General features: G+C 38.7%; 1 protein-coding gene across 3 annotated transcripts in view; it reads right to left on the reverse strand.

The window, feature by feature from the left end:
* Positions 1-11,850: 11,850 nt before the first annotated feature.
* Positions 11,851-22,201, reverse strand: part of adamts6 (ADAM metallopeptidase with thrombospondin type 1 motif, 6) — a 293,482-nt gene continuing 283,131 nt past the window's right edge. For all 3 annotated transcript variants that reach the window (XM_069924504.1, XM_069924503.1, XM_069924506.1), the window contains 2 exons: positions 14,378-14,534; positions 11,851-12,358 (listed from right to left, as the gene is read on the reverse strand). In XM_069924504.1, the coding sequence (XP_069780605.1) occupies positions 12,249-12,358; positions 14,378-14,534 (267 nt within the window). In that variant the 3' untranslated portion in view covers positions 11,851-12,248. The remainder of the gene's footprint in view (positions 12,359-14,377; positions 14,535-22,201) is intronic.

The following is a 22,201-nucleotide window of genomic DNA, read 5'->3' on the forward strand; positions in this document are numbered from 1 at the left end:
TTCTGATAAATTGTGGCAACTGTAGCAGGCCAACACTGGAAATGACCATCAAACACAATGATTGAGCAGGCAGCTTACAGGATGGGAGACCCGTTTCCATAGGCCACAGTAATAGTGACCAAACAACAATCACCGTCAGTGGATCGCAAGGGGTCCAATCCAGGCCTGCAGATCTGAGGCGGCCAATCGGCAGCTGGTTCTGTTCAAGCCATGCCCCAAGGGTGACGCGGCCAGCTGCCTATAAAAAGCAGAACTGCATTTCAGTTAACTCAATGTCAACTACACACCCTTCGTGTGAGAGTCTTCTCTCTCATTATAACCTCAAGCTATAATAACGCCATACCTCGAGCTCTAAACGTAGTGACTTGCTACACCACCAGGATTTTATAATGGCAATGTCATTGTGTGAGGAGGTTAGTACAGTCTTGCTTGTTGGAGAAATTATTAGCTAACTCATCGCTTTTATCCTATGAATTCCACTTATTTTGTCCTTATTTGAACCAGGTCTGCAGAGCAGGTTGAAGTCAATTGATCAGAACAGAGCCCAAACTAGGCAACAGTGAGGAGGTTATTGAAAGTGTTGATTGACTGCACAATTGATACAATCCTCAACACTTGGCTCATATACAATTAGAGCAGTTACTAGATTTTCCTGACTTTATGGTCTGTCCATATCTGGGCAATTTTATCTCTTAATGGGTAAAAGCCAGTGACATAGATGTACTGGAACAGCTTGGCAAAAGGTGCAGAGGTCTGAAACACAACCATACAGCATTAGAGTTGGGGTATGGTTATGGTCCATGCCTTTTGATGCTTTGTAACACCATGTGAAACAAATGAAAGCAGGTGAAAACTATGTTTTGAGTCATTTCCCAGGGTGATACTAAGGATGGGACATCAGTTAGATTTGATAAGTGGAAATTGTTTTACTCAGAGCCAAAATGATGAAGTAGAGATTTTATGCAAGTTTTGAGGATAATGATTTCAGATTTCAGATTTATTGTCAGAGTACATCACATAAAACTCTGAGAATTCTTTTCCTGCGGGCAAGGCAGAATAAAAAAAAGACTGTACTTAACATGCACGTAAACAAAAAAAATGTAAACAAACTGGTTGTGCAATAAAGAGAGAAAAAATATGATTGAAGTGAAAAAGTAATAGTCTTTAAATGAGTTCCTGATTGAGTTTGCTGTTGAGAAGTCTGGTGGTGGTAGTGGGGGTGGGGGAGGAGGTGATGATAGCAGCTGTTCCTGAACTTGGTGGTGCGAGTTTAGTGGCATCTATACCTGCCTCCTGAGGTACCAGAGCATGTGCTGGGTGGTGTGTGACAGAGTATTTTGGGGTGACTTGGGAGGAATTGCTGGAGCAGCCTGCACACACACACACACACACACACATACACACACACACGCACACACACACACACACACACACACAGACACAGACACACACACACACACACACACACACACACACACACACTTTAAAACACAATTTGCAGGACTTTTGCAGAGTGCTTTTTGCAGAGGTCCAACAAAGTATCAACATACAGCTTGCCTAGGAGAGTGTGTGATTTTTACAGGCAGAGACAGAACAGTTTTGCTCTCAGAGAGGGAGGGAGTGAGAAAGAGTCACAGAAATCAGTTCCAGAGGAACAAGCTGGCAGGCTTTGGAAGGCTACCTGGTCAAAGGAGAAGATTGGCAGTCTGAAAAGTGACCTGAAAGAAAGAGGATCATCTGGAGAACCCTGAAGGGGGAAAGTTTCGTCAACAAGACTGATTGAGAATGAATCGGTTGTGGATGTCCTGGAAAAGAAATCTCTGAAAACCAGCAAGAACCCTACAAGAATTGCCTGCAACCAGTGAGATTGGACTGTGATCCAAAGAACTTTTCTAATCTTAAATATACATTACACACACCTATTAGAGGGGGGATTAAGTGGGTTAGGTAGGTTAAGTAATGTTAAAGTTTAATTCTGTTTTCTTGTTCAAATATAATTAAAAACTACTTTTGTTTAAATAACCCTGCGTGGCAGTGTATATATATTGCTGCTTGTGTTTGGGGTCCTATGGACTCTGTAACAGGTGTGAATCCTTGATGACTGCTACTGCTCTCTGACGGCAGGGTTCCCTGTAGATGTTCTTAATGATGGGTGTTGGGTGCTATTGGTAGCCCCAATAATGACGCAGACAGAAGATTGAGGGGAACGATAGGCTTTATTGAGCTAGAGACTGTTGGCCCGGGTCCAGGCTAGGAAAATGAGCGGGAAGGAGAGGGGACTTGGTGTTTATGGCCCGGGGTCACATGGGCAGGACTAAGGGAGGAGCTAAGGCAGGGAGACACCCGGAGGGTAGGCCAGCCAGTGCATACAGCCACATCACCACAATGGGGAAGGTTTTGCAGGGGTTTATGCTCAAGGGTATTGGTGACCCCATACCAGATGGAGCCAGTAGAACATTTTTAACCATACCTCTGTAGAAATTTTCCAGGGTTTCTAACATCTCTGCAAACTCCTAAAGAAGTAAAGGTGCTGATGTGCTTTCTTCATGATGCCATTAGTGTGTTGGCTCCAGTAAAGATCCTCCAAGATAATGACTTCTCTTTCAATATTTTTATTAGTTTTCAATAGTGAACAAGTAAAAGCCATTAAACAGAGTAAGCATGTAAAAAGGAATAGAAAGGTGTAATAATTATATGTAGAAAAATACATTATTATATATAAACTAAGTATTTTAACAGACTAAAAGAAAGACAAAAAGTATAGTACCCACTTAAACAAATATAAAATGGCGAATTGAAAAAGACAAAAAGATATTTCTAATCTACAAAATCTATCTCCTTCCCTGCCAAAGTTTTTGTTAGTTGCATATAAGTTACTACCCTATAGAGAGGACTAAAATCACAAAACAATATTTGAATAATCTTATAAATTATGAAAGTAGTTGATAAAAGGACCCTATACATTTTTAAAAATTCAAACCTGTTACACTGATAGACCATCTGATATTTTCCAAAGTTAAACATACCAACACAATAGATAGGCATCGAGCATGAGTAGGAGGGACAGCATCTTTCCATTTCATCAGTATTGAACATCTAGCACATGGGATTGAGAGACTGTTGCACTCAAGTCAATTAATGTAGTTAATCCAAATAGGGCAATTAAGGGATTTGGTCTCAAATTAATGTTAAGGACTAAAGATAAGGTATGAAAAATATGTTCTCAAAAAAAGGGAAAGAGAAGTACAAGACCAGAAGATGTGTAACAGGGTACCTTCTTCAGTCCTGCACCTGTCATAATGCGAAGAAACGTTGGAGTAAAATTTAGCCAATTGAACTTCAGAAAAGTAGGCTCAGTGTACTACCTTAAATTATAGAAGTGAGTGACTGGCACAAAAGGAAGAACTAATTTTAAAATAGAATCCCAAGTAATATCTGAAAATGAAAGCTCAAGATATTGGTCCCATAACTTTTTAATCTTATATAGGGAATCGAGATAGTGACTCCAAAGAACTTAAATTTGCTCACCCTTTCCACCTCTGATCATCTGATGATAACTGGATTGTACACCTTTAGTTTTATCCTTCCTGAAGTCAACAATCAGTTCCTTGGTTTTGGTGATTAAGTGTGAGGTTATTGTTGGTGCACCATTCAACCAAGTTTTCACTCTCCCTCCTGTGCGCTGATTCATTGCCTGTTTTTATACAACCCACTACCATGGTATCATCAGCAAATTTGTAGATGGTGTTGTTGTTGTACCAAGTCACACAGTTATAGGTGTAAAGGGAGTAGAGCAGGGGATTAAAAATGCAGTCCTGTGGTGCTCCAGTACTGATGGAGATTGTGGAGGAGATGTTCTTACTGATCCTCACTCATTGTGGTCTGGAGGTGAGGGAATCTATGATCCAATTATACAGTGGGCTGTTGAGTCCTAGGTCTTGGAGTTTACTGATCAGTTTTGAGGGGATAATGGTGTTAAATGCTGAACTGTAGTCAATAAAGAACACCCTGATGAATGCATCTTTGCTGTCCACGTGTCCCTGAGCTTTGTGTAGAGCCAGCGAGATAGCATCTGCCAAAGACCTGTTACTATGACAGGGAAATTGGAATGGATCCATGTTGCCGCTGAGACAGGAGCTGATATGCTTCAACACCAGCCTTCAAAACACTTAATTACTGTTGATGTGCCTGCCACTGGTCAATTGTCATTTAGGCAGGTTACTCTTTGGGCAATGGTATAATTGATACCCGTTTGAAACAGGTGGGTACCATTCCCTGCCAGAGTGAGATGTTGAAGATACAGTGAAACCCTGTTTTAACACAATCACTTGGGTCCAAAAATGTTAATTTGGGGTTATTTACATGTACTTATATATACTTGTTCAATCTGCCTCATCTCCATTTCAGCCAAATCTCTGTCCTCCTGCACAATCTGGCCACACTCTGGCCATGTTACCTGGGCATCAGCTCCCTGCAGGAGCAGAACCTGTACAAGCTGAGGGAGCTGGCCATGCTGAAAGAGAGCGTACTGCCACCAGTGTAGAGTCTGCCCATGCTGCGCCTGGACGGCAACCCACTGTGCTGCGACTGCTGCCTTTGTTGGCTGCTTCGGACCAGCCTGGCTCTCAGCTCTGACCAGCGGCTGCCAGTATGCGTGACTCTTGGTGTTGGCAGCCGAGGGCCAGGCGGTGTACTTCAGTTGCCAGGCAGATGGCGTAAGCTGATCAGCAGGTCCAATGATCCATCGCGTAATATTCGTGCTAAATCGGGGTTTCACTGTATCAGTGGCAAGTTGGTCAGCAAAATTTTTAATATTCAGCTGGGTAGTCCATCTGAACCGGATGCTTTCCTCAGATTCACTCTCCGAAAGGAAGCCCACACGTCACCCTCAGATATGGGCAGGAGAGGATCATCATGGGATGAGGGATGTATAGTGGTGGTTCTTCTTTGTTCTTGTGGTCAAACTGGCCAAAGAAGGCTTTGAGTTCACCTGGGAGTGAAACTTTGCTGTCTCCTACTGTACGCAACGGATTTTGTTTTCTAGCAGGTCATTTAGGCCCTATCACAGTTGTCAGGGTGTCCTCCATTGTTTCCATTTTCATCTGAAACTCCACTTCATCGGGAGATGGCTTTCCGTAGGTTGTACCTGCTCCTTCTGTAGTGATCTAGATCTCTGAATTTAAATGCCTGCAATCTGGCTCTCAGGAGGCTCTGGATTTCATTGTTCATCCAGGGATTCTGGTTGGGTAACCCCTGAATGATTTGAATGATTTCAATAACGACCTGGAGATGTTAATAGAATAATTGTTGGGAAATGTTTTGCACTGGTGGATGTCTTTTTAAATCAGTGTAAACAAATATTTAAAAAAAAACTTAAGGCAAAAAGCTAGGAGTGAGAAGAAAGCAATGCCATAATATGGGATACAAAGTCTAAAAGTGTTATGGAAGATTTAATGCAAATGCAAAACAAATGGAGAGCAACAGGTGAATGTGAGGGTAGTAGCCACAGGGTTAATGGGCTGGAAGAATCTATGAATCTCACAAAAACAGCCTTCTAAGTTCATCTGACGTCCTCACGGTCTGAGCAAAAGATCGACAGTTCCCTCCATAATGTTTGGGACAAAGACTTTTTTTTCCCTTTATTTGCCCCTGTTCTCCATTTTTAAATTTCTAATGAAATAATTCACATATGATTAAAGTGCCCATTCCATATTTTATTAAAGTTTATTTGTATACATTTTAGTTTGACCATGTAGAAATTACAGCACTTTTTATACATAGTTTCCTCATTTCAGGACACCATAATATTTGGGACATAGCACTGGTATGTATATTAAAGTCATCATGTTTGGCACTTTGTTGCATATCCCTTGCGTGCAATGATTGCTTGAAGTCTGTGATTCATAGATATCTCCAGGTGCTGAGTATCTTCTCTGGTGGTGCTCTGCTAGGCCTCTACATCAGCCATCTTCAGCTCTTGCTCATTTCGGGGGCTTGTCCCCTTAAGTTTTCTTTTCACCATATGGAACGCATGGCTCAGTTGGATTTAGATCAGGTGATTAACTTGGCCATTCAAAGATTTTCTAGATTTTAGCTTTGAAGAATACCATTATTGCTTTAACAGTATGTTAGGGATAATTGCCTTTAGGATGAAGCACCGCCCAATGAGTTTGGAGGGATTTTCTTGAACTTGAGCAGATAAAATGTTTCTATACACCTCAGAATTCATTTTGCTACTGCAATCAGCAGCTATATCATCAATGAAGATAAGTGAACCAGTACCTGTGACAGCCATTCAAGCCCTGGCCAGAACACCACCACCACCATGTTTCACAGATGAGGTGGCATGCTTTGGATCTTGGGCAATTCCTTTACGCCTCCACACTTTGCTCTTGCCATCATTCTGATACAGGTTAATCTTGGACTTATCTGTCCACAAGACCTTTTTTACAGAATCCTGCAGGTTCTTTTAAATACTTCTTGGCAAACTAAACTGGCCATTCAGTTCCTATGGCTAACTAGTTTTTTTCATCTTGCAGTGTAGCCTCCGTGTTTCTGTTCATGAAGTCTTCTGTGGACAGTCTTCTGTCGTCATTGTCGTATCCACACATGCCTCCCAAAGAGTGTTTCTGATCTGTAGGACAGGTGTTTTGGGGATTTTTTGTCACTTTGATGAGAATTCACCTGTCATCAACAGTGGAGTCTTCCTTGAAATACCAGTCCCTTTGCAATTACTAAGCTCACCAGTATGCTTTCTTCCACGCTGTTGATTTTGGTCATCCTAAGGTTTGGCTGATATCTTACTGTTTTATTCCTGTTTTTCAGCCTCATAATGGCGTCTTTGACTTTCATTGGCTCAACTCTGGTCCTCATGTTGAAAAATGGCAACTAAAGATTCCAAAGGTGATTAAAAACATAGAGGCAAGCCAAACTCTCTTATACCTGCACCAATGAAGCAATTAAACATAACTTGAGTACTCACAAACATTTGTCAAATGACCCAACATTATGGTGCCCTGAAATGGCGAACTATGTATAAAAAGTTCTGTGATTTCGACGCGGTCAAACTAAAATCTATGCACATAACTTTGAATAAAATCTGGAATGTGCACTTGAATCATGTGTGAATTGTTTGATTACAAATTTAAGACTGTGGCGCACAGGAGCAGATAAAGGGAAAAAAAAGTCTTTGTTCCAAACATTATGGAAGGCACTGTTTATTCAGTTCTAAACACAATCATTTGTGATGCAAAATATAAGTAAAAAGTCCCAGTAAAATAAGTGCCCAGTTGTACAACTTGTGAGAAAAATTGGGAAAATTACTCAGAGAATGTAATTATTGTCTCAATGTCAGGCATATTCAGTATTTCAAAGCAAGGTGAAATAAAAATAGAAAATGCTGGAAAGCTCAGCAGGTAAGGCAGCTTCTGTTGAAAGATAAACATAAATGGCTCAGTCAATGACCTTCTATCAAAATACTAAGGAGACTGCAAATTAGTCCAAGGAGCAGAGAAAAGGTGGGGGTGGGAGGTGAAAATAAGGCAAAGGGAATGAAGTGTTGCAGCCATTGAATAGACTGTTGTCTGAGCAATGTATTGCTACAGTTGGATATTGTCATATAGTCCAGACTCCTGGGATGTGCTCAGCAGGTCAATATATACAAATAAAACATTGTAAAAATGGTGGGTGAGGAATGGCAAAGAAAAGAGGCCCATCCTGATACAAACAAATGAAAGAGCATTTTCTGGTTTTATTTCATATTTCCAGAGTTGACAACCTTATTAAGCTTCTTTTAAAGCAAACGGAATATCTGTTTTCAGTGATGGACAACAAATCATTCACAGAATCATGGCATCATATACAGGACAGAAAAGGACTCTTCGAGCCCACCTATCCAGGCTGACCACAGTGCTAATCTGAGTCTTTTATCCTTTCTTGACCTAATCATTTCCAATTGCTGTTTTCTTCATACTCTGGGTTTTAATATTGTAATAGTGTCTGCCTCACTATCACCTTTCACAGTTCATTCCAAATAACAGGTAGTTTCCACACTCTATCTGAGGGAAAAACTTGCCTCTCAGATCTCTTTTAAGTTCCTCCCCTCAAACCTGTGTCACGTTGTAGACTCTCCTGCCCCTAAGATAAGAATTTTGACTTTTTTCTATCCACGCCCGATATAAATTTGTAAACCTCTATTAAGGTGATTTTTCAGAGTCCTATACCCCAATGAGAATAAACACAGTCAAAACAATCTCTCCACACCACTATAGCTGTCCATTTCAGACCACATCCTGGTGAATCTCTTTAAAACTCTCTCTACGGCTGCTACACCTTCCTTGTAGTGTGACAACTAGAACGATATCCAATTCTTTAAATGTGGTTTAATCAATATTTTGTACAATTGGAGCATGATTTCCCAACTCTTGAACACAATGCCTCAGTTACACCTTCTTGTAGAAAAATACCATGGGGCATGGTATTTAAAATAAATAGCGTGCTACTTTTAAAGTTAATCTTGCTGTTGACATAAAGTATATATCAAAACAACACAATCAAGTACTCTGTAGCCCAAAACAGGCTGTTGAAAAGCCAGCTGTGAGTATTCAAATGGTATGTGACTAATTGCAATCATTATATAGAAGTGTGTAACTATATATTTACTGGGCATTTGTTCAGTGAAAGAACAAATGTCCTGTTGCAAATAAGCAACAAGGGAGTAAATCTGGATCAAAATTATTTACTTTTACAGTGGAAGAACTTAGGTCTGATGTGAATTGAAACTGTGTTTTATTTCTTCAGTTGAAATAGGAATATGTGATGTAAATGTTCTAGCTCCTTTAGCAGCATTATAACAAATTATCAATTACACTGCATCATTCAGAGAAAAATTATCGTGTGGAAAACAGTTTTTGCAATCTCTTAATTTATAAATAGTAACATGTACAGAACCACCATATAAAATGTTTTTCCATAGGATTGTATAAAATTAGATACGAACTAGCTGCTTTTCGTATGGGCTTTGCAAATCAAGTTAGAGAGTTAGTTGGTTCAAGACATAATAGACTATACATATGCATTACATGGTTATATTACTCAGCAGATGTTTTATGTAATTAATCCATCAAATAAACAGGCTAACAAGATGTTTCTATGTTTAGAAGCTGCACTTTTATTATTTTAAATTACCTAAGAAAAAGTCCTGTGTCACAAATATGGAACACCATTTCACTGCATTCAGCATTAACTTTCTATATACGTAGTGAAATGAATGGAGAACAAGTGTCATGAAACATGGCAATAAATTAGCATATAATTTACAAAAAGGAAATATTTAATAACAGTGTACCACATTAATACTGAATGTAAAATATAAGCAACTAATGACAATAATAGAATGCTAGTTCCATTTGGGAAAAGGATATTTATGTGACATTCAGTGATTAATAGAGTCCAAAATTAAACGTACTGCTTCATGAAGTATGCACCTTGGGGTATTTCTGTGAACAAGTCCTTTCTTAGTCTGTATGACCAGATGCTGATAATACTGCAGTGTTGTGCCGTGGGCTCTTCATCGTACTGCTACAATGTACTGTTCTCAGTCCGGCAGGGCTGTCAAAATCTTAGTTTGTCATCAGAATAAAAACAATAAAAAGGATTCCGTTTTTGATATTTTGGAAACACAATTAACTTTGCTGGTTCAATTTCAGATCTATATATTTGGGTTGCAGTTCAAAATTTCTGTTCGTAATTTATTTATTGAAAAATATTTTCCATTTTGTCTTGCTTAATATTGTTATCCAATATTGCTTGAGGGAGTTGTATTAATTCCACTGTCAGTGCTGTCCTATAGTGTAAATATATATTCAACTCCCTGGTTATATATATAGCACCAGTAACACAAACAAAATTAAAAAAAAACAATTCATGGAAACAGGTTTTTGCCAATGTTAATACCTAATTTGAGGTATAGAACAATTTTTTAAACATAGCTTCTTGTTGAAATGAAACATTTACTGATGAACACATTCATGCCCTGGAGTATTAAATACTGATTCTTGGGATTGTCATAGCAACAAGGTTCCCTTTGATTACTCAGACTTCTCAAGGCATGATAGCACCAAGGTATATTAATTATTTTTATTCAAAAGGATGTCCAATATATGGAACTAGTTTGTTAAGCAAGCCCTGTGATAGGCATTTAAACAAGCACCACATTGGCATAGCCAGTCATATTGTGGAAGAAAGCAGTTTAAAAATACTGTCAAGAGGTAGTAGGTGACAGACAAAACAGTCATGGTTATGATCGTGTGTAGCACAACATCCTAAACAGATTGTCAAAAATTACATCTGAAAGATTTTCTTGAACTTATAACTTCATTAAAAAAATATGTGAAATGACAATTTCCTGTGCAAGATGCCATCAGAGGAATTTGTCAAGTTGTACATTTTAGTGTAACAAATCATATCCTTGCTGATTAAATATTTTAGCTGATGTATAATTAGCTAGTTTTCTTTATTAAAAAAATCACATTTTTCATGAAAATTACTTTAAAATAATTCCTTTGAAATGAAAATAAATGTACTCTACTAAACATTTGTTTCATTCAAAATCTACAGAATCTTACTTAACTGATGAAAAGTGCCCAGTTTTGCATGTTAATGGATTTTGTACACAATGATTTACAAATATTCTCACTTAAGATAGGTTCATTGCACTAGACAAAAGAGGCACAGTTCAACACAAATGCACATTCATTAAAGTACCTGCTGCAATCTGCAAGTGTTCAAGTACTATAGTAATATGAACAAGTATCCTCTTTTATTATCTCCATATTGAGTCTTTAATCAAGCTAGGACATTTACTTTGCAAGCACTGGGCTTTGGAATCATGTCTGTTTATTTTTGCCTTTAGTGTACAAATACTATGTGGTTTCACATTTAAATATTATTCAGATAAACAATACATTGTCAAATCTAAACAATGTATTGTTAATTTTCTACTGAGAGTAGTGCTACTAAATATTCTATCATTTATATTTTCTCTTTTTCAAATATTTTTTGGCTGCATTTACCTCTAGAGCAGCACAAAAATTATTCTGAAACAGAAAAGCATGTGGAGCATTTCTTCCTTTTTTTTATTACATGCTTTCTTGAAAGGTGTGCCTCATTTCAAAGTAGATTGTCTGTGTACTATTACCTAGCATGGTGGGCTCAACCAGAACTGCTTAAATGGAGCCTGATTTAAGAAACTAGATGCTTGTGTGTTCAAAGCAACTCCAAACTCCAGTGGTGTAAACATGGGCAGTAAGAGCAGGATATTTCAGGCCCAGGGCATCATTCATATTGGGAGTGGAGTAGTTGAGCACATGATCTTTACCTTCTCTTACTTCATCATGTTAAATGAACATCCACGTTTCCTTTTCATTTTTTAAAAATATATGGCAAATTGAAAGGTGTTAAAATTACTTTGTCTTAGCTTGAACATTCAGGTCTGGGGTACAGCAAGAAATGTTCACAGATTTGGATGCACTCCTGGCTCCTAATTGGAATAATCCTTCAATTTACTTTCATTTATTAACAGAGTAATTCTGACTTAGATTTCCAGTGTTGGGGTATCATTTTTTTCAATCACATAGCCTTAAACATAAGGAATTTTAGTGGAAAGGATTAGAAATTTAGCACCATGTAATGAAGAAATCTGTTTTATTTGTGTTTTATTTAAATAACTTACCTGTTGATACTATAAAACATTTTTTGGTCACTGTTGTGAAAGATAAATAATTGGAATTGTTCCTAAAGTGTGTTGAAAGCATATCTTTCAGAGATTTTATTCAGCTAGGCAAGCTCAGATAATTATTACTTTCTGCTTTATCGGCTTTTGAACATATACAAAGTGTTCTCCCTTATTTAGGTCCAATATATATTACATTAACTTTCTGGTCCCTGGAGATGAACCAGTTATTCAATTTGTTCAAGTGAACATGCGTGTCCTTAACATTTGAGTGTTTTTCATGTTGCTGAGCAGAAAACTTAGAACTGGCATCTCCTCCGCTCTGTGTCCAGCACCTTAGTAAAAAAAAAAATTCCCACTTCATAGAAGTTAAAATAACAGCAAATTATTGTCAGCTGAAACTGACCAGTGGTTACAATTTCCACAGGGTAGAGTTTGTGGGACGTCACATCCCATTTCTTGTTGAATTCGGGGCAGGCACGTTTTCCATGATAGAATTAACGAGGCTTGCTTTGGGTCAGTGTCCTTGGCAGGTCTTACAGCACATCTGTCTAAAGTACGCCCTGCTGCAGAACTTGAACTTCAGCACCAGTGGGCAGTAAGCCACTTTGTTCACATCTTTGCATTCTATGAAGAAAAACAGTTGACAGTACTGTGAACATCTACAAAACGAACTCACTTCCAAGATGTACATGCCTCTATGGAAATATCCCACATCCTTCACATGGATAAACTAAATCTTAATAAACTTACCTAGAATGCTTTCTTTGCTCTCCATGCTTTCTTTATTTGCAGTGGAGAAACTATTTACTTAAAAAAACTTTCATATATTCATTTTCATATATAATTATTCATATGGTACACATTCAGATAAATTCCCCAGACCTGTATTCTTTGTAAGGAGTTCACATTACGGAAGCACAAGTCAGAGATAGGTTCTCTCTAAATCATGCTTCCAACAAGCTCAAATCTTCACTGGCATTTATCCTATAATTTGTTGCTATGAGAACTTCTACTTGGTCAGATATTATAGTTTCCAAAACTCTGTCAGATATGTTTCTTTTTAAAATATGATATCTGGCTTAGTCCATCTACTTTGAAAACACATTAAAATTTCATGATTAGTTAAAAAAAAAGCACCAACTGTAAAGCAATGTCAAAATTAACTTGTCCCTAAGAAAATTATTGTTTTATCACCCTGATGAAGTAACCCTCAAGATTTGAATGGTACTTCTTTTTCAGAATCTGACTACAATGCTTATTTTCAGGATTTCCAGTTTTCACTTTAGATTCATAGTTTACCTTTGTTCAATGATTTACTTTCACAAATATTCAATCTAGAATGTTTTCTGTGAAACTTGTCTCGCCATTGGTTAAAATAATACTTTGTCTGGAATCAATGAATCATGAGGAATATTCATGTCTTGACTTACAGATGTGGAATACACCAAGGATATACATTACGGTCAAAACAATAAATACTAAATTGTAAATTACTTGCAGCTACTGTGAGGAGTGCATTAACACGGTACATAAACTACAAAGGAACTTGAAACTGCATGAAAAATGATTAAAATGCCATTTTGGTTCAGGTTTCGGATGACCTTGGACTGTCTGGATCCTGCAGCCACACACGTACTTTAAAAGAAATGGTACAGAACTGTATTTCATTCACTGTAGCTGTGGTTGGACCATTGGGTGTTTGTACTACAGTATAGTCTCAACAGTAAATGTAACATTACACTTAACAGAAGCAATCCTTCAAAGTCTGGCTTCAAAAAAATATACTAATTCAAAAATGCAACTCAACAACTCAAACAGATGCTGAGTTCAACATCATGTCTTTCATTGGTATAAACTTTCACAACTGTTCTGTTAAATGGAGCCTCACTTCTGTCATCAATTGAGAAAACATACAGATATTTCCTTCAAAATTTAAAAAAACTGATTTATTGCAAGGAAATGATTTTGACTACTTGTAAATGCCTAATATGCTCCAAAACCAATCACTACATCTAACTCTAAGCAAGGTGCAGAGTATCAAACTTTGCCAGTTATTCAAAATGAGGTTAGGCTGGTAGCAACATTATGCTTCATATTTCCATGTTAAAATATGATGAAATGATCTTTCAAAATTGTGTGCGTCATCTAATTAACTTCTTGAACAGACTGACCTTTATCTGTACATAAAACTTAACTTTTGTCATATGTAATAAAAAATTTGCATCAAATGACATAAGCATGCCTGCTTCTTCGCAAATTACTACACAGATTTCAGATTTATTGTCAGAGTACAGACATGACTCCCAAGAAGTTAAATTTGCTCACTCTCTCCACCTCTGATCCCCCAATGATCACTGGATTGTACGCCTCTGGCTACACAAGTATGATTCTTTTGTAATATTACAAAGGAAAAGCCCAATGTTTGCAAATTCCATGGTTTTAACTTGGCAGGACTTTTTTGGCAGAATTAAGAGACCCAGGCATTCAAACAGCAAGCAGCATACCACACTGGAACAATTTAGAAAGCTACAGTGTCAGAGAACATCTGTACAAAATTTCTTGAAATGAATCAAATTGAAGAGATCCTAAAAGAATCATTCTTGAAATGTCACCCAGTCAAGCTGTACATTCTTGAGAACCTACCTTCTGCATTGGTGATGGGAGTAGCATCACATTTACTCTCACACTGTTGCATTGAGGGTGGTCGAAGAGTTTCAGGACACTCAGTAGATGGCTGACCGGTATATGAAAGACACTGCACTGTCCTCATCTGCTGGCCAAGACCACACTGTGCCGAACACTGCAATAAATAAATAACAAGAATACACTTTAAAGGATGTCCTGGTAGACCCATTGTTTGAACCTGTTCTTGTCTCACAGAACATAAGAAATAGGAGTAGAGGAGTAGGCGATCTGGCCTGCCAAGAGTTCTCTGGTTGATCTGGTCATGGACTTAACTGCCTATTCCCAAAAACCATTAATTGCTCTCCTATTAAAAAAAATGTCTATGCCTTAAACATATTTAATGAGGCTGCCTCTGTTGCCTCATTGGGCAAAGCATTTTACAGATTAATTTCTGTTTGGGAAATGCAGTTCTTCCTTATCTGTATTAAATCTACTCCCCTGAATCTTGAGGCTATGTCCTCTCATTTAGTCTCACCTGCCAGTGGAAACAACCTCCCTGCTTCTATCTTATCCATTCCTTTCATAATGCAAGGAAGATTCCCCCCCCCCCCCCCCTTTACCCTTCTAAACCCCAATGAATATAGTCCTTGGTGACTCAATCTTTCTTCACAAGCTAATCTCTCATTTCCGAATCAACCTGGTGAACCTCCTCTATACCACCTCCAAAGCTAGTAAATCTTTTCTGAAGTAAGGAGACCAGATTAGTCCTACTTTAATTTCATTCTTTACCCATTGTTCAGTCCTTAACATGTGCACTCCTAACACTTCTGAAGCCCTCCAACAGTCTCCAGTTTCAGATCTCAGCTGGTTTATTTCCACCAAGGATCTCTAAACCTCTACATCTTTATTCCACAACAGGATGGCTTGGGGCATTTCTTCTATATGAATAGAGGACCAACTGGTTCCCCTCAACAACTACCCTTATTTGTCAGGCTGAACTTTTTCTCACATTTAACAACTTCTCTTTTAACTCTTCTCACATCCTCCCAATCAAAGGTATGGCTAAGGAAAACCAGATGGGTCTAAGCTACAGCTGTCTCTTTGTGGAATACTTGGAATAGTTTTTATTTCAGTCCAGCTCAGGTTCCATTTCTCATCTTGTTTTTCTGGTATATTAATGACTGCTTGTTGCTCTCAAATCAAATTGAAAAACTTTGCTGCAATTTCTACCCCACTCTCACTTTTACACAGTTGATCTCGAACTCTTCCTTTTTTCAACTTCAACTACCTCAGGGGATAGGCTAATGACAAATTTTTTATCACTAACTGACCGACTTCCACAATGATCTTCATGACACCTTCTCCCACCTTGCTTTCTGAAGGAACACTATATATAATCTCTCGGCTTCTCAGGCTTCATTGTAACAGTTCTTTCACACCTGTGCTTCTGAGATGTCTTCTTTTCCTCTTAGCCATGTTTTCTGACAGAGTTCTCAATTATATCTGCCCATTTTCTGCACCTACTCGTCTCCCTCCTTGACCTCAACTTGCACTCTACCAGTCTCCACATTCAGTATCCTTTGCAACTTCTGCCTCCTTCAATGCAATACCACCATCAAACATCTTCCATTTCCCCTCCCAACATTATGGAAGGACTACTCTCTTTGAAATACACCAATTCACTCTTCCTTCTCCACATATACCCACTACCCTCTCAGAGCACTCCTATGCATTTCCATTTACCTCCTTCTTTCCTACTATCCAGGGTTCCAAACATTTCCAGATCTACACTGATTAATTTCTACACTTTACAGTCATGAGTACTGTGACTTATAGTCACAATACTGTCTCCTATATTTTGAAAAACAGTATGCCTCATGGCTTTGCAAGTAACAGGGAACTGTGTCTACAGGGAGACACAGAATTTCAAGTTGCCTTTAACTTGAATTTTTCATCCCATTCCCTCTCTGACCTTTGTGTTTTTTGCCTTATATAGTTTTTTCTTTTATTTATAGCATGGTAGAAGCAAATTCCAGCCAATTAAACCTATGCTGCCCAATTATACCCACATTAACCTACAATTCCGTATGTTATGGAGGATGGGAGGAAACCAGACCACCCAGGGAAAACACACGCAGACACAGGGAGAACATGCAAACCCCTTACAGACAGCGCCAGATTTGACCCTGGGTCGCTGGCACTGTAATAGCCTTGTGCTAAATGCTACACTAACCGTGCCACTCAATTTTACACAATTTGGCCCTTTGGACTCTGCGTTCCTATTTTCAGGGACTATCAACAAGCGCATATACTCCATGACCCCATTTCCCAGGACTGGTTTTATATCCAAGCACCAGCTTGTTTATACTGATTTTTTAACCTTTCATACTGTAGGTTAAAAATTGCAGAGTCCAAAGAGTTAAGGAGAGGAAGCTCATCTTCCAACTCGGTGTGTTCTGATATTCAACAATGAATTCAACAGTTACAGTAGTTCTGATGAAAACTCATCAACCTGTCATGTTTATTTTTCTCTCTACAGATGTTGCTTGACTGGTTGAGTATCTCCAACTTTCTAATTTTATTTCAGATTTCAAGCATCTGCACCATTTTATATCTCATGATTCTTGCAATTTTTGCTTTTCTTTCTTCTCCTTCTATTTTCACCTTCTCCAAAAGATAGCTGTGATTCATGACTTACCAGCTGGTCTTGGCAGACACCAGGTACTACTTCCTTCCTTCCCCCTCTCTCTCTCTCTCTCTCTCACACACACACACACACACACACACACACACACACACACACACACACACACACACACACACACACACACACACACACACACACACACACACACACTCTCTCTCTCTCTCTCTCAGTGGCCAACCTAACACATCCTTTATTCTCTTCAGCCCTTCTCCTATTATGCAACTTAAAACATGATTAATTTCAAACTTTTCTCAAATCTATTGAAGGGTTGTTCACTGGAAATATTTCTCTCCATAGATGCTGGTTGACCTATTGGGCATTTCTAGCATTTTCTGTTTTACCTCAGATTTCCATGGCATCTGCAGTTCTTGTTTTTTGCAATTCCTATTTAATCTTGAGATTCCTCGACAGTAAATATATAATGAAAACATGCTCAACTTAAAAAAACATTATTTTAATTCTACAAGGTCATCTTGGATGAAGTTTTCTACTCTATTGCAAAGGTTAGCTGTAATGTCAGCAGTGGGGTAGCAGGGCAATTCCACTGGCTTTAAGTATATGCAGTTGTTTTCAGACATCCAAATAATCTTGGTGGGATCCATATCTCTATTTAGGGGAAATACACTGCTCTGGTGCAAGATGATCCTCACCTTCCTGCAGTGAGATCTTTCTCCTAGCATATTATGAACAATCCATCTCAGGATCTGACAACTTTCTGAGACAAAGTCAATTTGTTCACAGCCTTGGTGCCTTGTTTGACCCTGAGATGTGCTCTGGAACACTTCAGGCACTAAGACCACCTATTTTTATTTATGCAATATTCAATTTTGTCCATGCTTAGCTCCTTTAGAGCATCTCTGCCCAAAGAAGGAGCTCTGAAGAAAAAGCAGTTCTCCAGGTCAACCAGAGCCAAGCCATAGGTCAAGGAGGATTCTGTCAGTTCCCCTGGGTCTCTGTGTAGAGCATGCTCGGCTAATGCGTGGCTCCTTCGATAGACTCCAGCTTGGTATCAGAAGTCGAAGACCTCAATGCCAGTATTCATGAAGGTGCCATGTTAAGCAGGCCTTTCAAAATATCTCAGGCACTGATTGCTTCCTAACACTTTAGGGATTCAAAAGCAGTAATTGAGGAGGTTCAAGCTGGCTACCTTGAGCTCACGTTCACAGCTAAACTACAGGATTTCCTGGCCACTTGATGTCTCCACAAGGACACTCTTTTGCTTCTCTTTCTTGTTTTAATAATGGCATTGAATTAGTTGGTAACTCTGTTTTTAAAGGACAAGCAAAGAGAGATTTTTCTGTACTTTTTGGCAAACAATTAATTGAATCTTGAATTCTCCTCCTAGGTTATATAAAAGTCTGCAGTATATCCTTACTTTCATTGAAGACACTTACACCCAATACTCACCCACAATTTAAATTAATTTTTAGTTAAATAACAGCTTGTCTTACAATTTTCACCTTGATTTCAGTTGTTTTTTTTTTCACTTTCAAAGTAACAATGCTCTTCCTCATCTGACCGCTTGATCAATCACATTTTATTCCTTGAACTGTTGACAGCTGTGTCTTCAGCTCTGCCCACCCACCCACACATACCTATCTCTTTCTTTCATGCAGGTGCTCCTCTTTTGTCATCCTATCTACCAACATTGTGAAGTTGTATGTGCAGATGAACACACACTCATGGTATAACACTCCTTATGAAAATGTCAATGGCCAGCACATACCATTATTTTCCTTGCAAATTTACAGGATAGCTGGTGTGGGTGGGGTGAAAAGATTTGCAATATTGGAATGGATAAAACATAATTGAGCCAAAGTAGAAGGTTTTAAACTGTGTCTGATTCTTCCTCTAACTGAAGAATGTGATGTTAAATAACCCTTCTCAAAATAAAGATTCCTTCCATATATAAGATGTTATTGCTAACATTGATATTAGCAAAAGTTCATATAAACGCGTCCACCACTGACACAAGTGCAAAAAATAAATTGCTGTAGGAACTTAGTGGGTCAAGCAGCACCTGCGGAGGCAAAGTGTGGCCAACGTCTTAGGTCAATACCTTTGACAACGAAAACATCATAACTTAGTGGGTGAAATCTTAGTGCAACTACGAGGATCAGAATTGTTTGAAGGTTGTGGGAAAATAAATTTGGAATTGACTCTAGCCTATGCTTGGGGGAAGAAGATGATGCTTACATTCAGCACAGAAAAATAGCCAGAAAGGTAAGGGAGCAATGGAGTCAGGATTTCAAATTTATAACAAGGCAATGGCATTAGTCTGGAATTGATAACAAGATTATGACATAGGATAGAGGAATTAAATAATGAACTCACTTGACAGAGAGCTTCCCTGGTTCTGAGCAGTTGAGTCCAAGTTATTCTGGGAGAATCCATCTCCAAGATTCCCCAGGACAAAATATCCCTGCAATGCTCCAAAAGAAATGTTCCCTGCTCCATCCCCATTCTACTGATCTACCTCCTCCACCATCCTCACCTCTTCTCCAGCCTAACCCCACAAGTCTCCTCAATGCAAATCCCAAATTCTTATTCCACCTCTTCCCTAATATTTTGACTATTTTCTCCAACAGCAATTCTGCACAGTACATAACATTACATCTGTACACCCTGAGGAGAAAATCCCCACTGGGGATTCCCCACAAGTGGAATCTTGCAAACTGAAGACTTTAAATGCCACCACTGTGTAACTTAAGGGTAGTAAACAAAAGGGATAGTTAAAATAAAAAAATAACCATTGCTAAAGATGACCACCAAACAACCATATTGTCAATAAACCCCATCTAATTCACTAATGCTCTTCAGGGGAAGTAATTTGCTAATTTCAGACAGCATGGCCTATATATGACTCCAAATCTACAAGATGGTTAACTCTAAAAGCCCTCTGAACTGGCCAGAAAGTTATCATAATTGATACGTTGAAACAAAGAAAGGATAAAATTGGATGGACCAGTGAGCTTCAACCAGATCAATCGTGGGCAAGGAAACCCTGCTCCCACGTCCCTTTATCTCCATTATCCTACTTCCGCTAATGACTCAGTACTTGTTCATGTTGGAAGACACTGGGAAAAAAAACATAGGCAGTAGCAAGCGGGGCCGGTTCGCTTGCCTAATGGCGTTCTGCCACAAGATAATTGTTATGGAACTATGACAACATTCTTGAGATATATATGTTACGACAGGTTCACATCTCATTCATAGCAGGTTTTTTCTGCAGCGGACCCATCAAATGACAAATTGATTGTGCATAGCTGTGGGTAACTGAATTTAGTAAAGAATAAAAGAATAGAACTTACATAAAATGGTTGAAATGTGGGACTTACAGAATGCGGTAGAAGCAGACAGGACAGGATTACAGTATTTAAGTGGATGCAAAGAGGAGAAGGATAATAAAGAATTACAGAGTCATCGTGAAAATGGTCATTGGATTGGGAAAGTTATGAACAGAAACATTGGAGTCTGAATATCAGAATACCCTGCAATATTTTTCACTGTTGCAGCACATACTGGGAATAAAGTGTTTACATTCGGAGAGGTTTTTTTTCAATGGAGGATATGAGGTGATAGTAGTTGTTATGGGGTTGTGGGGATGGGGGGGGCGGTGTGTGAAGAGGAGACTTGCACCCAGGAGGAGATCGTGATGGAATGTAGTCCAATCTTAGTCAGTGGGGTAAGATAGTGGTCAAAATAGGGGAGGTTTGGGTAGAGAACAGTAATTTTGCAGGCCTGGTAGAAGAACCTAACATGTATTTTGTTGGGCAAAAAGCAAATTTTTCAGTTGTCCCAGCCCACAAGCAAATTTGTAAAGGCACTAATCTTAAGGATCCAGCCTGTCTTATCTCTTTCCAATTCTGCTTACTGAGACTAAGATAGCTAAGACAGGATGTTAAAATGAAAATCCCCTTCAGATCAGACACAAAAATCTGCAGAAAACTGTTTGACCTGCTGAGCTTCTCCAGCATTTTGCTTTTTTACTTCATATTAGACACGTGGCTATTAAACTTTCCTTCTTCTTGTGGTTGGATTGGTCACCTGGCCACTTCCCAGCTCCACTATAATGCAGACTTCTTCAATGAGAATTCATTTCTGTTTCAGTTTTAACTTGTTTACTTTACTACCTGGGTTTAAAGTTTGGGGAGGGAGAAAGGGTTAAAATCACCCCATTTGTAACTCCACAGGAACGATAAGACAATTACCACTGTGGTTATTAAAAATACAGCATCTGATAATAATAGATTGAAATGCTTAGTTAAAATCAATCTTGATTTGTATAATTCAACAAGTTAGCATTGACAAGTTAAATTTGATTACTTACCTTTGAAAAGGGCACATTGCTTTGGGGAATTGGGAAGTAAATGGTGGTGGTATTTTGCTTTTTAGATTACCAATTCAACCATTTATGCTTTTCCTGTAGGATCAGTTTACACAAGTCAGTTTATACGTAGGATATATAGTTGTTTTCCTGTCTGTTGAAAATTCTAACCTACAATATTTCATTTAAACTGTTGATACAGGTACTTCTCAATTTATGAAGGGCATACATTCTAGGATATAAAAAAGGTGTAGCCCTCGAGTTTCAATGTAAAACTGACTGCATACAGTGATCATAAATCTCAATAAAACAAAACCCTACACTTAGAAGCATGTGATATAAAATATATTATTTTATTTTATTTACAATTACCTCTTAAGAAAATAAACAGACAGAATGTAACTTTTCAAGGATTCACTCAGCGAAACATACAAAATGCTCGGCCTCTCTCCTCCACCCTCTGCTGACCCTCTTCGATCAATTCTTCTGTGAATTCCTTGCTCTCCTCCTCCCCCCCACTCTTTTCCAGCCTTGGATCCCTCATCTTCAAACCCTCTTCCCCACTTGCACAACCTCCAGACTGCCCACCACCTCATCGTCCTTAATCTTCTTTCCCGATTCTCTACTCTCCATATCATACTCTCCCTTCCTTTTCATCACTCTCTCTTTTACCTTCCTTACTCTGTCTTGCCATTCCAGTTCCTCTCTCTTACCTTCCTCATCCCTGCACCCCACATTTCCCCTTCCTCCACTCTCCATTCTATGCCCATTGCAATGTCATTTGGCTTGCTTTTTTTGTTGACACAGC

This window comes from Narcine bancroftii, chromosome 3, assembly GCF_036971445.1.
Source record: "Narcine bancroftii isolate sNarBan1 chromosome 3, sNarBan1.hap1, whole genome shotgun sequence".
In the NCBI taxonomy this organism is placed as follows: domain Eukaryota; kingdom Metazoa; phylum Chordata; class Chondrichthyes; order Torpediniformes; family Narcinidae; genus Narcine; species Narcine bancroftii.